General features: G+C 37.5%; 1 protein-coding gene across 5 annotated transcripts in view; it reads right to left on the bottom strand.

Moving 5' to 3' along the window:
- Positions 1–321: 321 nt before the first annotated feature.
- The window catches only part of SATB1 (SATB homeobox 1), a 93,512-nt gene continuing 76,242 nt past the window's right edge, over positions 322–17,591 (bottom strand). For 4 of the 5 annotated variants that reach the window (XM_036901040.2, XM_036901039.2, XM_036901037.2 and 1 more), the window contains exons 10-11: positions 4,279–4,482; positions 322–2,042 (exon numbers count right to left, since the gene is read on the bottom strand). In XM_036901040.2, the coding sequence (XP_036756935.1) occupies positions 1,548–2,042; positions 4,279–4,482 (699 nt within the window). In that variant the 3' untranslated portion in view covers positions 322–1,547. The remainder of the gene's footprint in view (positions 2,043–4,278; positions 4,483–17,591) is intronic. The other variant, XM_057492412.1, reaches the window with a different exon arrangement.

Raw genomic sequence — 17,591 nt, 5'->3', positions numbered from 1 at the left:
CAAGTATTGTGAAATAAATGCAGATGAGTCCACTGTAAGCACATAACTACTAGAGACTGATTTATGTTTTTGTTGGCAAGTCTTTTGACCATTCTGCTATCTCTGTTTATTAAGCAAAATGTTAACCAGGACAGGTTATCACCATCATTAAACAAAAAAAATGAGCATGTGTTCGTGATTTACAGTGTTTCAAGTGGCTTTTCAATTGTTCTTTTTGAAATCAGTAAAATATCGTTAAGAAAGTATTAACATGCATCTAACTGAGAGGGCCGTCTTTGAGTCTTTGAAGTTACCTCCCATAAGCAGACAAACCCTACCATGTCAGACCATACAAACATGTTTAATTGTGTAGTTACAGTCAATAACCACTCCTAATCAGAACATTTCTGCATAAAGAAAATTGTGGTACACTTATAAAAACAGCCAGCTGTAACAAAATAGCCAGTGTTTTCATAACCATAAACTCATAAAAAAGAAACACACCTTTATACAGAAATTTTATACAGATGTAGCTTTAAAATTGATTGTAAACCAAAGGAAGACACATTGCAAACATCAATTATTTTCACATTAATTGCATAATTTTCTAAGGTGATCTATTAGTTTTATTTACCTAAGCTTATTTGCATGATAGTAAAAATTGCATACAACAATAAGAGTGAAGCTTATAGTATGAATTGCTTGGATAACATAGAGCACTTTTTATAGGCAACTGTGTAAAGCACATTTTCTCTATTTAAAACTTTTAAGACACTTTGTTTTACTGCCCATCAAAATACATTTATAAATAGAAAAGAATCAGTATGGTAACAAGAGAAGCAATATTACATTTAACGGAAACTTCCAAAAAATTAATTACAACATGGTGCTGCAGGGTCTACAAATAAATAAAGAAGACTAAATTGTGTTTCACATTTTTTCTTTTTTTTAAAAAATCATGTAACAATGAAAATGAAAAAAATTACAGTGAACTTTTATTTCCAAAATAAAAACAGATTTGAATTACGGCAGTGCCATATTATACAAGGCATTTGTTGGCATATGTCATCTTTAAGCTGCGTCCCACAGTCTATAGTTCTTCTGTAACATACAACAGGGTAACAAACTCTTTCTCTTTTTTTTAAAATAAGGGGCGAGTTTCCAAAGATCAGTGTGGAGTGTTACAGAAATAATTAAGGAAGGAAATAATGATCACAGAAGTTATAATGCTTGTTTGAGGCTCCAGAATAGTAACAACTAAAAAAAAAAAAAATCACTGATATCATGCTTCGGGGGTACACACCTCAGTGCCTCCCGTGAATACAAATTTTAATTTTTAATACCAAACAATCCTCAATGCTTCACTTGGGGCTGCCAAGCAGTTTGTAAAACAGAGTAAAACATTTAGTGCAGTCTGTCTTGTCCTTTCTCAACTTTCCTGTTTGTGCAAGTTTCTGAAGATTCATTGGCCAAACAATGAACAAAGGTTTTCGAGAGAATACAAGGTGGACTTCTCGTTTTGTTAGTAAATACCACTGGCACTGCTGAATCAAAATAATACTTTTATCTCAGTCTTTCAGGTCGGCGTTAATATCTGTGTTTCCTTCCACTGCGAGCTCTTCCTCCAGCTTCACCGAGAAGAGGGTGTTGGCATTTTTATCTTGGACACTGTCCTCCAAATCCTTGAGCAGCTCCTCCTCCTTGTACTCGGCCACGTCCACCTCCAGGCCGGAGTTGTCCTTCAGTTTGCCGTGGTGCTTGAGATAGTACCGCTGGTTCTGAAAGAACTTGATGATGGTGTACTTGGGGAGGTCCAGCTGGGCGGACAGAGTCTGGATGGCCTCCTCGTCCGGGTAGAGGCCCACGTCCTGGATGAAGCTCTGCAGGATGCCCAGGGCCTCCACGGAGATCTTGGTGCGCGGCCGGGCTTTCTGCCTCTCGTCGTCCGCTTCGGCCGGCGCGGCGGCTGGCGGCTGCCGTGGGGGGAGCCGGGGCCCGGCTGGGGGCTGCACCGGAGCGGGTGGCGGTGGCGCGGGCTGCGGCTGCGGGGGCGGCGGCGGCTGCTGGAGAGAATGAGCACGGTCAGAGCCTGCCTTCCGGACGCGGCCCCCGCCCGAGGACGAGCCCTCGCAGGTAGGAGCACGCGGAGGGGGCTTGGCTGGGGAGAGAGGCGCGGCCCTGCCAGGGGGCCCGCAGCCCTGGGGAAGACATCAGGGCGGTGAGAATGAGAACGGAGGGACTAGGGCTTCCGGGGTAGCGGGCTTCCTCATTACGGTCAGTGGGGCCTCAGCCCTGGGCTAGCAGCCTGGCTCCCTGACGGGAGAATGCAGTGCTCCAAAAATGTGAGCCATCAAAGGCGAGGCCAGCAGAGTGAATTATGGAATAAGTAATCAACAAAGATTTAAAATGAAGATCGAGAAGTAAGGATTTCAAAAGCATCTTAGAAAGACATGTGTTTTGCCCCATTTCATGGGATTGTTAAAACACAGATCAAGACTAAAAAGGCTGACTTGAATTCCAAGTAAAATAAGTAAGTGCCTACTCTTCTTCACTACCTCTTATGAGTACAAAGGATTTTTGAGATTCACACATTTGTGAATTTCCTACTAAATAGTTATGATTTGATGCACGTACAATTTCTTACCAAACTGCACTAGGTTAACATTCCAAGTCTTTTCTTACTGCAAAGGTTCAAACCCAGTAACGGCTAGCAAACTGTTTTGTTTATAGCAAACTCAGATGTGATTAGGATTTAAAGTTCATGTATAGAGATACGTTTTCATGATTAGTATCTGTATGTGCTATAATTTCCATACACAATTATACACAAATGTGTGACACAAGCATACTGTACACTCCATACAAGTAATTCTTATCAGCAAAGCAAATCAACCTGAGTAAGCAGCAAAATGCTAGACCATTTATACTGTGTCTAAGCGTTTCCTTTTATCCTCTTAAGAAGCAATTTTATTAAGTACAATTTACATTTTCAAACAAGTACTATTTTTATTAACATATACCTTTCTCTTTTTGTTTTTGCTAAACAGTAAGTTTTTCAGGCTTTCGCGATTATTTTAGTGCTTGATATCCTAAGGGATTCTCTTTTTCAATTTATCTTTAATACATACTCAAGGATTTTTTCCCTAGTGGATGGATAACCCTATTATTGTTTTTAGCTATGTATATGTACTTTTTTCCCCCACAGTAATACCAAGAAATAATGCAGGTGATTCAACAAAGATAGTAGAATTTTAAGACTCTGGAAGGCAACAGCATTTTCTCTTGGAGGGAAAAGCTAAAAACATCCCCTTAGATTTAACAGAAATCAGTCATACAGCTCAAGTTCAATTTCAACACACTTCAGACACAACTGGGGCCATAAGAATGCCAAGAAACCACCGGATCCCACAGCTTCCCAACCTATGTTCACAGGGCAGCTCCCCCAGAGGATGAATGGAGACAGGTCCTGCGCCACGGCAAGCGAGGCCCAAGGACACCCCTGCGGGAACAGTGGTCTCTGGCCACCGCCATGGCTAGCACGCCCTCTGAATGCCTGAAAATGCTGATCAGAGGAGCAGGTCTCTACACCACCCCCTCTTGGTCTCCCCCTCCTGCTGGCAGAGGCAGCTTGTGCCCGCTCACCTGAGGAGCAGCACTGCCCCATGGTGCCGGGGTCAGCAGGCCTGGCAAGGGAAGGCCTCTAGACTCTGCTTTCCCAAGGGCGGCGGGCAAGGGGCTCTGGGGGCAGACAGACAGACATGCCTCCCTGCTAACCTGTGTTCTGTGAGGGTGTGGGGAAACAGCTATGAGGGGACGGAAGGGCCATGGAGTCAGAAGCAAGACTCCAGTTAGGTTTCCTGCCCCTCCTCTTTTTGCATAGAATCCAAGGTGCAAAGCTGTGATTCTACAAATTTCCTCCATAGAAACAGCAGTCATTCCTTTCCTAGGGGACAGTACTGGTATTGATTTTAAAATAGGTGGTATTTTTAAAAGATAACAAAAAAAATTTAAGCTCTTCCACACAAGACAACCTATTCTAACAAAGACACACTTGCCAAACAGTAAGTATAAAAGGGGGTTCCTGCCACTTTGGGGGGTGGGGAGATGAGGGGGGAGGAACACAATACAATGTTGGAAAAAGTGTGTTAATTCTTTTATCCCCCTGAGCAGGATGGCAGTGTATTGTTATATCTGCTAGAAAGCCTGTGTTTAGACTGGTGGGAAGAAGAGAAACGTTACTTTCCCTAAGTTCAAAGCTGCTGACTTTGTGCTGCACTGAACTGGCCGAGGTAAACGAACCTGAATCTGCTCTGCGGGAACGTGGATGATGTGGGGAGGCCTGTCGCCATGGTGATGCACCGCGTTGCTCTCCTGCTCATAAATGGCATCCCGTTCTGGCTGAGGAAGACTGAGGAACCTCCGGATCATGGAGAGGTTCTCCCACAGCGTCCTGTTCTCTGGAGAAGGGTCTTCCTTCCAGCGTAACAGCTCACACAGCCACCCCTTAGAGACAAGAGCACAACAGGTCAGTTTATGCCTGTGGGGTGCTGACATTTTCCATTAGGAGCTGAAAGACAAGAAGACCCGGTGAAGTCAACTTTTTTCATAAGCTCAAAACACTCCAATCTGCTTAAAAAAAAAAAAAAAAACTCTTTAAAACCTGTTAAGAGAGAATAGTGGTGGCTGTCCAGGAGGCAGGCTGTTTCTAATAAATGGTGAGATTTGCATCTTAAAGAAGGGTCATATTTTTCAGACTGCAAGGGCAAGATGCATCTACTGTGGACTCCACAGCATGTGTAACTGGAGGAAAGCCGAGCTGAGTGGGACATTTCTAGTCTTGCCTGACTTTCTTGTCTCATGAGAGGCCATCTGTGGTCCTGAGGATTTTTAAGAAGAGACAGTACAAATTTTTAGAATAATTTTCTTCGAAAAGGATTCCCTAAGTCTATAATTTTTGTATTAGAAAGGAAACTATGAATGAATATTTGTCTATGTACATTTGTGTGTGTGAAATAAAGAACACTCAACTGTGTGAGCAGTGGGTCCAATGTAAAGCATGATGATTAGCATGGGCATTTGAGTAATTCTTCTAGAAAGAACTTTTCAAAGACACCTCGGAGTCCTGTTTTTCTGTCCACTGTGATCTGCATATGTGATTCGTCAGGCAAGAATTTTCAAAGATTTCCTGGACTAAGAAAGAAATGTAGAATGAATGCCAAGACTTCAACCTTGGTTTCTGACCCTCAGATTATCTACGGAGAACTGAACGGCCCAAAACAGGGCACACTGTCTAACATTTTCTAATCATCATCTCCAACCTTCTTCACTGGGGCTGCTGTGATGGCCTGGGCAGTGGGGTGGAGGGAGAGGGTATCCCCCTGACACCCCTCAGTTTACTCTCTAGGGACGGCCCACTCCACTGGTCTTGCTCCTTCCACCATCACTGCAGACTTCCCGAGACCATATTCTCACTGGTCTCCTACACCTCTTCCCTCCTCCCTCACTCCTTCCAGGTCCCTCACCAACCATGAACACCTGACTCCCTGTCTCAGTCTCTGCGTTAGGAACTGGATCTAAAACAAAAGGGTTACTTGGAAATTGCAAGTAAAGTGGCTGGATGGGAATGCAAACAGTACCATTTCTTCTTATTTTTTCTGTTAGCACTAATTACAGGAAATTTCTTTTTAATGTTACCTTTGGGGTGAGAACAGAGATGGTATGACTTCCCTTCTTCTCAAACTGAACCATTGGAAAGAATTCTCCTTCTAACTGCAATACACAGTGGGAAGAAGCAAGGCCCATTCTCCCCACAATAGCCTATTTGAGAGATTTTAAGAGAAAAGACAGAGGACTGATTAGCTTCCCAAAGCCCCCACACTACTAAGCCAAGGTTGACTGCTCAAAACCTCCTGAGATCTACTAATTCCCTAAAAGGCCTTTGATTCTCTATTCAACAGGTCTTTTATTTAAACAAATGTGTACCTGGGGAAGGACATGCAATCATGCACTCATTCAATGCCAGTGAATGCATAATCCAAGGCTAAGAGGGCAGGCAGTAAACAGAAGCTTTGCCTGAAACACTATTATTAAATAAAATAATAAATAATAATTGTGATTTCAGTGTCTGCTTCTCTTTTAAGTATGGCAATTCTATGTTTATTTCCAGAATAGTATGATAATATGTACTATTTTAGCTCTCCCTATATAAGTACAATATTAACTATAAAATTCTAAGTATTTGAGACCCACTTGCACATGGTGCCTTGGAGATGTTTCTTTAGTTCTTACTGGCAAATATTTACTATCTGGATTAGGCCATGAAGATATTTCATATTTTCCTGTATCTAAGGATTTCTTATAGCTCACCTCTCAGTTCTGATGCTGTACCAGTTTTAGATGTACATCTTCCTGAAGGCTTGAGTATTCACTACGGTTAAGATCACTTGCCTCCTCCCCCTTGTCTCCATTCCTCAGCTATGGCAACTGACCGGCCCCCATGCCTATATATGGCAAATCAACTGCAACAGTATTTACCTTTCAAGAGATGTTAGAAGGTTCATAAAGAACAGAACAAAAAAGCTTTTTTTCTTACTTAGTATTATATTATTGCAATAAGTGCTAAACACTGAACATCTAACAATTTTTTAAGAAACAAATGCCTGTAACTAAAAATTGCTAAAAGTTAAATTAAAAATGATTCACTTAAGAAAGCTCCTTGGAGAGCTGAACAACTCCAGTAATTTTTCAAATCCTTTAGAAACTTTTTAAAGTTAACAGAGATCAGTTAGCATTTGGATATATGTGAAAAAGCATGTGGGTCCCAGATGTTCTTTGGAAAAGAAAATCATTAGTTCCTTTAAAACGGCTAATAATGATAGCTAATTCTTAAACAATCCCACTCATGCTGGTTTAACAAATATTTCAGAAAAAGCGCCCTGTCTCATTCAACAAATATTTTGCTCATATTGTCACTTCTGTGTCTCTATACTTATGGGATGGGTCCTTATTTTTATTAATTGCCCATGACTAACATAACATTTCCAGTAGTTTGCTATTAACCTCTGCCCTTAAATAATACTTCTAATTCCTTATCTGAAAATAATATGATGAATTGTAAGTCTGAAGCATGTCTCTGCTAGCCTTTCAAGAGACTCGATGATTTTAAGAGACTGAAATCAGATGCTTCTTAGAAAAATATTTAACGGTGCAGCTGGGAACTGTTAGTTCTACAAGGGTATTCCAAAAAAAATCAAAAGGGGCTGAGGGAGTGCTTTGCTTGATATGTGTATCTCTTAAAAAATAATGGAAAACAGACATTTTGACATGCTAGCTCTTTGTCAGTAGAGATAAATTGGCTCATTCCCAATTTACACTGGCAAAAATAAGATTCGTTTATTCTAATACTATTTAAATACCTTGGAATATTCTAACTACCTAAAAATCCTACTGATTGAGACTATTAATGGTGACAATAATCTGAGCTATGTTTTGCAGAAAGTGACTAAAAAAGCCAAATACTAATTCCTCAATGCCTTTTTTTCTAGGTTGCTTTTCCACAAATGATATTGCTAGAGCAAATAAACTTGGGAGGACAATGAACATGTCAGAATATTGGTAATATTTGACAAGTAATCATGATTCTCCTAAGTACTGTATTGGTTTTTAAAAGATAAATGTATATAGATTTACTTGACAGAGGAGAGTCAGGAGTGAAATGCAGCACTTTGTTGCAAAATGTGAACATAATTACATTTTTAAAGGAGATCTCTGGGACTTGAAATAAGGTAAGATCATAGACAGGAGTAGGTAACTGCTCTCAAAATTAAATAGATCACAACTGTTGTGAACAGTAGAAAAGACAGGAGACTAACAGCCTTAAAATAATGAGACTGATCCATTCTCAGAAAACTAAAATGGTACAAGGAACAACCTAAACTTTAAATGTAGTAAATTTGCCAAGCAACATTACACTGCATATAAAGAGGGCAAAATATAAACAGTAGCCACATGTAAATAAATTAGTAAAACTTTCAGGATGTTACTACTTTTCAAACTGACAAAGTTTAATTTGACACCTTCTGTTCTAAACCCTTTGTTTCTATTCAAAATCACGCCTTGAGCTGTTGCTATCAATCACAGCGCTCCCCCTATTACTTAAAAAAACTGGCATGAACCCTGAATAAGCTGAAAATGCCATGCAGATGAATTCTGAGATAATATGTTCAAACCTGTTATATACAACACAAATCCTGTAAAGTTATGTATTGTAAACCTACATTTATTGAGAACTAAAAGTCTTAAATCCATCTGCCACAAAGGAAATACTGTTATGTACTTTATAGTAACCAAGAGCCATCTGCAAATGTCTTGCTACCGTAAGCAAGAAAATGGTGCAGAAGATGCTAAACCCGAGACTGCATGAAATAAATAACATTCTTTTGACTGCTTTTAGTTAGGGATCTATTAAAGAAATGTAAGATCGGGGAAAAAAGGAAAAGAGAAAATGCAGAATGACTGCCAAAACAGGTCCTGAAAAAAAGCAAAACAAACTCAATGATAACACAATGGCAATTTATTATGGTCCATGAAACACATGACTGTATGCTCATTTTAAAGGAAAAATTAGCAGTTCTAAATTCAATATTCTAATGATGTGCTTTACTGACAGAATCTTGTTGTACCACATTTAAATAAAAATCCTGACACCTTCATCCCTCAGCTGCTAATTTCCAACCAAACTCAATCTCTGATTTCCACTTTACTCTTTTTAGAACAGTTAATTCAAACCAATTCACTTCTAACATTTTAACGGGTAAAGGGTACACAATGATTTTAATTGAGTCAGGAAAATAACCTCCTTTCATGAATGAATTTCTTGTACCTATATAGCCCCACACATATAAAAAGAGAACCCTTAGAGAGCCTGTTCTGTGTTAAAGCTGGGATCATGTAACACAACTAGTTTTCCAGGGAAAAGAGGCTTTAGTAGTCTCTCAGAAAAAAACTCATTTAATACAGCATATAGATATGTATATATTATTGTTATGTACATATACATTTTAAACCCAAGAGCTATAGAAAAAGAAAATGACAAATAATTCTTGCTGCAACTAAGAAGGAAGCATACATTTTAAAAAACAGAATGGTAATTTGAGTTCTCAAAAGCTAACCTTTTATAGTCTGTATTTATTCCCCCTCTTACCCTCATCTTTTATGTGTTATTTGCAGGAGTATTTTGTTCCAATCTCTGGGGCATATAGTATAATAATATATGATATTAAAAGAAATCAATCTAAATAGGGATGTATTTGATATAAACATTTTAGTAGAAAGCATGAATTACATTTTAGCAAGTACTAGGAACAACGATTAAGCACATAATCTAGCAAATAGTTCTCCTAACAAAAACTGGAGTATTATAGACTAAACTACACCAGGCATTTTGATGAGTACATTTTCAACAACTATAAAGCTATCAATTTATCATTCAGCAAATAATGTTCTACTTTTAAAAAAATCGGCCCACAAACATACTAATAGAGGGCAATTTCTTTTTTTTTATTTACAAAGCTGTCGGCACTTAAGGGTTAATTTCATACCAATGTTCCATAAACTGGGAAGGAAAATGGGTTCTGATTGTCAGAGTGACAGGATCTTTCACCTTTAGCATAAAGGGTTAAGATATCCCACAAGATGCCAAGTGACTAATGTTTTAAACCACCCCTTTAACATTTCAGAAGGGTTCCATTTTCACACGTTTTGTGCTCTTAACACACTGTATCAAATACAGTATTAAAACAAATTACTTCTTTGGGGCCTTAATCCAGACACACATAAGGCCTAATGGAGGCACAACCCCGCTTCTAGGTACCAGGCCTGGATGCTTCCCACATCCACTTCTAACATTTTCTTGAGAACAATCATAGCACTTTGAACAGTGAGAAGCAAAACAAAATGGCAAAGCATTACTGAGAGCATTTTAAATTATTTACTAGGTTAAAAGGGTGAAATGATACTTTAAATATATCAAATTTCATCATCCAGGCCATATTTTGGTGGCAAAGTGGTATTGATCTTTCCAAATGCTTAAAATTAACTATTTTCCAGAAGGTCATTATTTGATTTAAAGGCATTAAAGTTGAGGGCAAGAAGCAACGTACTTTTTTTCTTCCCCATTCAAATCATCATATAACTTAATAAAAACCATCCAATCATGTCCTGTAATAAAAACACTTACCTTAAGATATTGTTCTTTACCTATTAACCTTTAAATGTTATGAAGTTCTTTAGAAGAAAAACCTTTGCCTAAAGCAGATTATTCCATAACATAATGAGAGGCCCCCACCATTAACATTAATAAAGATATATGTTCTCATATATGGAATTAGTAGGAAATACATTAATCTTCCTCCCCAGTTTAATAACACCCACTTGTGGACAGTGAAGAGAAGAAAAGCAGGTGCTGGGAGGAACTTTTCCCGCTAAGTTAACACTGAAGAAAACATAGGAAACAAATGTGGAGACATACAAGTAAATGCATTTTCTATTCTAAAAGGAGCAAATTATATCCACTTTCCTCAAAGATGGATTTTAAAAAGAAACATACTTAAATGGAATATACTTGTGTGTGCATATGTAACCCCAAATATATTTACTTTCAGTATATTACATACATATACTCTGAGAAATAATGTTTTTCCCTTAATCTAAGATGTATTTTTGACTTTACATAATTTTTAGTGACATGATTTGGTTCCCGTTTGACGTTTATACACTCTGCCTTAAAATCTTAAGAAAGGTATGATTTCTGAAACTTGTATTGGCTGAAAAGAAAAGAAAGTCATGATATACATTTAAATTATTACCATTTTTAAACTTCTAAACTGTTACTATTTTAAACACTCCAGTTTACGAGATTCAGTATCCTAGCCAAAATATTGTGGGTTTCCATATCATATAGGACATAAAATAGCTATCCATAAATTTCTCACAAATAAATTTTTGTCATTTTTTCTTTAAGAGGTTAAACACATCCAACAAAGTTTCTGAAGGTTTGCTATTAGCAAAAAGAAATAAATGTTTACACAATTTGGGGGAAAGTGCTCATTAAAATTTAGTCAATTTAGAATGAATATTTGGAATCATTGGTAAATGATCTTTAGTTTTCAATTTTGCTGAAAACTTAATCAAGCAAAAAACCAGAAAACTGTTTTCTATGGTATTTATGTTCACTTTTTTCTACCATCTCAAAGCCACTGCCTTTAAGGCATACATAAGTATGGTATTTTTTCTTTTGTTACAGATTGTCTGGTGTATAACAAGGTTATCAGATCACAATCTGGCCAGAATAGATAAAAAGAGTTCTCACTTAAAAAGGATGTCAGGCAAATAGTTCTCATATTTTAAAGAATATTTTTAGGAATGAGAATCTGCACAGAGGTAAAAGGAGGAATTAAATAAAAGTATAAAATTCTAGACAACAATTTAAACTAGTCTAACAAGGAGATAATCTCACAATTTGGCTGAAATAGAGAATTTCCAAAGAAAGCTTTAATTTTCTTTTTAAAACATTGGATTTGGAAGATATCTAATTGAAAAGTTTAATTTTTCCATATACTTCATATACTAACCTACCTTCAAGATAGTTTCCTCAAAGCTTATACAAAGCAAATAAAAACCTGGTTTATCTCTGATACTTGAACATGAACTCTGAAAAAGAATGTTTTTCCCTTAATCTAAGATGTATTTTTGACATTACATAATTTTTAGTGACATGATTTGGTTCCTGTTTGACATTTATATACTCTGCCTTAAAATCTTGTTTTCATTGTCTCTTTACTCTTCATAGACAGTCATTAAGAAATAGAAAAGTCAATACTCCCAAGGTTCATGTTATGCTACTTTGATCAATTTTAGCTTTGCCTCTATAATAAAGAATCATCTATTCCTTTCCATTCTGCTCACCACTGACTTGACAGCACTGGTGCACCTCTTCCTTGAATTGTGCTCTTATGTACCCAACATTCTTTCGAATTACTTCCAATGGACAATTATTTTGATTTCTGAACAGAAAAGCTTTAGAGTAAGTAATCATTCCTTTTCCTTTCTTATGGGAAAAAGTACACCAATGATGACTAGAGCTTTGATGAATAATGAGAGAGCAAGTGCTATCATATAGAGCTGTGATTCCTACAAAAGGCAAAGAAATACAGTGTCTAACTTAGCCTAAAAAATTCCTGGAAGATAAATACTCAGGTTTAATTAAGCTTCCTTGAACCCCCTCAGCCATTTTTGAGATTCCCTTAGAAAGGAATGCTAGGATGAAAAACATTGCTCTGGTCTTCTGCTTTCAAACTGCCCAAAGTTATTTTGTGGCTCAACTGACCTTCACAGGTTTCCTGTGGCAGAGAAGTTCACCCTTGCTATAGAGCTGCACTACAGATTCCTCTGACTTACACTCATGTCCTAATTCACTGGCCTATTTATTAGATGCTGTCCAACTCTGCCCCACATTCTGTTCTCCATTCCTTGTACTGTTGTTCTCTCACAGGAAAGCCCTTTTCCTTTTTTCTGCTCATCCAAATACTAACTCTCCTTCAAGCCATACTCCAGCACCTCAGTATACCAATAAAGGGTTAGGTCCCATACAGGATGTGAACTTGAGCAAATGACCTTTCTGAACCTCAGATCCTCCTCTATAAAGTACAGATAATAACGGTATTAATCTCACAGGACTCATAGGATTGTGGCTGGTAAAAATGAAATATAAAACATTCAGTCCAGTGCCTGGTCCATGGTGACTATAAAAAGACCTGATGAACTTAACTCAAAGCACTTGCCTTGAAGTACTCATAATATATACTGAGAAGATCTGGTTTGACATTGTAAGTTTTTGCTGATGAGGAATGATACTGATTTGGCTTTGAAGAATGGGCAATATTTAAAGTAGAGAGAGAGAATGAAAAAAAGAGTCAGATGCATTAGCAATGTACTAGGAAGACCAGATGCTTTCAAATTGACTATGCTTACAATTCACTTTGACCCCATCTCCTCTATGTCCTGTACTTCTAAGATGTATTTGTTAAGTCACCCTAGTTTTTAATTTGAATTCCTGTAACTGAATACCTACCAGCTCTGTAACTTTGGTCAAGTACCTAAAATTCTCTACAGCTCCATTTTCTCCTCCACAAAATGGGTGTAATCTTACTACCATTAATAGGTTTTTGGGAATTAATTGAGATAATTTATGCAAGGGGCTTGACACACAGTGAAGAGTATGATGAATCTCAGGTACTAATTGTTTTTATTATTGCTGTCATTATCACAAAAATAATCCAAAGGAATTTGAATATCTAGGGAGTTAATGAAAATAATTCAGTTACCACAGCTCAGCGTGAACCTAGCATCTTCCTCCTACAAACCAGGTTCTCTCCTATGCAGTTTAACTCAATTAATAGCATCACCACCCACCCAGTCACCTGGGCAGAAAGGATGTTATTTGAAGTATAAATTGGTATAATCTTTCTGAAGGGCAATGTGAAAATGTTGAATGTAGAAATGTCTGGCAATCACCTTTAAAACACAAATGCCTTTTTTGATCCAATAATTCTCCTTCTGAGAACTTATCCTAAGGAGATTATAATTGAAGATATGTACAAATATTTAACTATAATAATGTTCACATTAGCATTATTGTGATAGCATAAGGAGAATATAATAAATACCCATCAAAAGGGAATTAAAATGTATGTATAGGATACATATATACGCCTATACACAAATATATATGTGTACATACATATATATATGTGTGTGTGTATAAAGAACACAAATCACACTATTTCTAGCTAACTGAGATTATGGGTATTTTTTATGTTCTTATAGTTGCATTTCAAAAATTTTTCTATAGTGAATATGTGTTGTTTTTTAATAATAATAATAAAAATATAGCAAACACTTTCACTTAAATATCTGATTTTTATCTTTTCCTCCAAAACTAAACAGTCGTGAATTCCTGTCAATTCTAATCCTTCAGAACGTTTCTTGAATTGTTTCCTTCTTTTCCATTTCAGCTCTGTTAATAAGGCCCTCAGCATTCTTCCATGAACTCATGATGGGTTACTTTATTGCAGTCCACCCATCTCTGTATCTGAGTCACATTTGTCTTAAATACATCAACACAAACAGCCTCTTGAATGGCACATGCTTCACTTCCCTTCACCAAGGGTCCTGGAGAAGCCTTGTGGCTCACACTTCAATGAGTGTAAAAATCTAGCAAAAAGTTCCCTGCAACACACTGAAGTGGCAGTAAACTGGGGAACAAAGATATTAAAATGTTACCCTCTAGGCCTCTTAGCTAGTGCAAGAAACCGTATGCCTCATGTATTGTAGCAAAGTCCAACAACTTACAAGGATGTTGTTGCATTTCAAAGAAATAAGATTCAAACTGAATTCCACTGACTAGGTTTTATTAAAGACTTCTGTCAAAGGCAAACACATTTGATTGTTTAAAGAAGCTTAATGGGACACTTCATTTTTTCCCAATCCCTCAACCCAAATAAGTATGTGCTCTTATGCTGTAATGTACTGAAGCAAATTTCTTAGCATGTTGCATCCTAAAGTCACTATTAAAATTTAAATACTTTTCCATTCAAAATTATGAAGATCACTAAGAAAAATGTTCAATCAAACATGCCATATGAAAATATAAAACTACAAAAATATGAACTTAAAAGATGAGTAATTTTTAGGTGACAATTTACCTGATACAGTAGTTTGCTTACTTATTAAAAGTAATTTACTACCGGGTTATTTTTTTAAACAAATATTTCTGCCATTGCATTTTTAGTTAACTTATATAAAACTTTTCAACACTGCATATATCTCCTAAAATGAGCTATACGGCCTATTATGCATATTTAGGTGTTGGGAATTAAATATTTAAATCTTCCCTCTATGATATTCTAGGAGAGATAACAAAGAATTTTTAAAACCAGGGGAAGGCAACCTGGGATTGTAAAAGTTATGGGACTCATATCCTAAGAGGAACAATCAAGCGGGCAGGGTCATAATGAGCTCCCAAGTTGCTTATGATTTTGCTGATAAAATAACACCCACTTTGTGGCCAAAAACCACATAATTTTATCCATTATGCAAACCTACTAATCAGAGGTTGGCTTAACTGAGGAACTCAAATCTTGTGACTCATAAGCAGACATTAAAAAAAGAAAGCATAAATATTACCAGAAGCATCATGTGGCTCCCAGTGACAAAGGCTGGGTTATAATTTTACTAATGAAAGGAGACAAGGGAGGCTGGGGCTCTGCACAGGCCGTTTGAGTTACTCCTTGCAACCACTGATCCTGCTTTATACCTGGGAGAAGCAATCTCAGAGGGCCCTAGGGGCTGGAAGACACGAGTGGGGAGGCTGACCTTCCTCTGACTTTTGAGGCTCCCCACCATGGACTCCCTTAGGAATATGTAGCTTTGTGAGGGCAAAGTTGAAAGCAGATGAAATTATATATTTTTATCCTGCACAGAATTTACCGTATCCCTTTTGTGCCACGGACCCCTCTGGTGTCTGGATGATGCCTTCAGAAGAATTTATGTGCCTGAAATAAAATACTTATGATTATGAAGAAAACTAATGATACTGAAATACGGTCATCAAAAATATATGTGCTTCCTTATTAGCACACTAAATAATGACATCGAGCAACAGATCTAGCAACTACTTGTAGTTTTATAGTGATGAGCAAAAATATTTCGAGGTATCTCCAATAATTTAATGAGAAACAAAAACATTTCTGGTTTTTACTGGTGACAAATTCATAGGCATTGCTAATACTGTAATTTGTTGTCAATACTGATAATTGAATAAAATGTCAAATTTCAGTGAGATGTTAGTGAAAATAAAGTTTTTTTTTCTATCCAAGTTCATGGATCCCTTGGGGGAAGGTGGGCCATAGGTTTAAGTACTTCTGAATATGTACATGTAATATACACACATAAAAATAAGTATGTGTATGTTTTTCCAGAACTACCTTACATAAGCGCCTAGCAGATTAGAAAACACTCTGGTATTATTGGATTCATGAACCAGAATTCCTTATCATGTTCTCTTTTTTTTTTTCTTGCCACTGAAGGGCCTGCCTGTCCTCACTAGTACTGTGGTTCCCAGCCCATGCCCCGAGGAGCTGCAGGCATCCATTGGGTGGTTTCGGCAGTGCCCTGGTGGTACATGCGAAGGGCGGGGTTGTTGATGGGAAGGCCCATCCCCAACCAATCCTCAAGTCAATCAAAATGGGGGAAGACGTTTAAGTGAATTATATATTGCAGTTCCGGGTGAGATTTCATTCACAAAACAATAGTTTTACAGCCTAAAATTGTTTGATTGACAATTGCACTAGCACATACATAATTCATGGTTTTCTCCTGGTCCTGTTACAAACTCAGAAAGTGTACTTACAGTCTCTAAATAAAGCATCATAGTCTAATTTATTTAACTTCATACTATCTGAGTAACTGTAAAGGTAATCAAGATTAGCAGAGTAACTTTTCAGAAATGTCTATCGGCCAGGTGAGGAACACTAGAACATTTTTTCCAAAGACAACAGGGTTTCCCAAATGGGAAGGTGTAAGGCGGCAGGGCAGACAGAGGATGGAGAAAGGGAAAGGGACAGAACGGGGGCCTGGGCATGTGTGTGTGAGGTGGGGGAGCATGCAGATGCTAGGATACCAGCAGTCATTACATAACGGTCCTTGCTCTCATTACACTGTTCAAAGAGCACTGGCCTTTTAAGATCTGAACACAGGGCAGAAGGAAGCTAGTCAAGTAGATTAAAGAAAGAAAAGAGAGTGAATAGGAAAGAAGGTGAGCAGGGGAACAGGTAGCAATAATTACATAACCATCTCATCACTTTATATTATATATAACTCAATGCTAAATTTATCCAGAAATGTAAACACAACTTTCTGTCTAGAAATTAAAGTTTGATGGATAAAGGCTTTAGTCCTATGGTTATCCAGGGTCCAAGTTATTTAGTCTCTTTAATCAAAATATTAAAATAAAATCATGACCCATTAGGCTATTACCCTTTCCCTGATCTCCAAACACATAAGCAAAAATTAATTGCAAGCCAGGAAGGAGGCAATTTAGACAGTAACAGCTTGGCATGGACTGAGCTGTATTTCCTAATAGCATTTGTTTATTTGTGAATGTATATTTTATTTACAGCTTTCACTTCCTTGGAAATAATTTATTTTACCTAATATGCATTTCATTTTAACCACCAAATATTCCATCAGTGAACCACCAAGCAGCTCCCATGACAAGCAGCACTCATGCTGGTACCCTAAGTAAAATGGGTAAATACTTAAAGGAGACATTTGGGGATGGGTACTCTTCAGCCACTAGTAAATGTTTCAGGTACTAATTTATGAACTTGCAAATACGGACTTGAGGATCTTCCTCAAATAAGCTGCCATTCCTTGCCTCCTTTTTCCTGATTACTCCCTATTTTACTAACCTCTTCCAAACCTGGGATGTCTTAGGACCAGATATATTATTTTCCTCTTTTATGTGCTGGGATTTATAATCAATCCCAGAAGGA

The sequence above is a fragment of the Manis pentadactyla genome, chromosome 14, assembly GCF_030020395.1.
Source record: "Manis pentadactyla isolate mManPen7 chromosome 14, mManPen7.hap1, whole genome shotgun sequence".
NCBI classification, from domain to species: domain Eukaryota; kingdom Metazoa; phylum Chordata; class Mammalia; order Pholidota; family Manidae; genus Manis; species Manis pentadactyla.
Note: the sequence above shows the minus strand (reverse complement) of the source record. Positions and strands in the feature narration are given on the sequence as shown.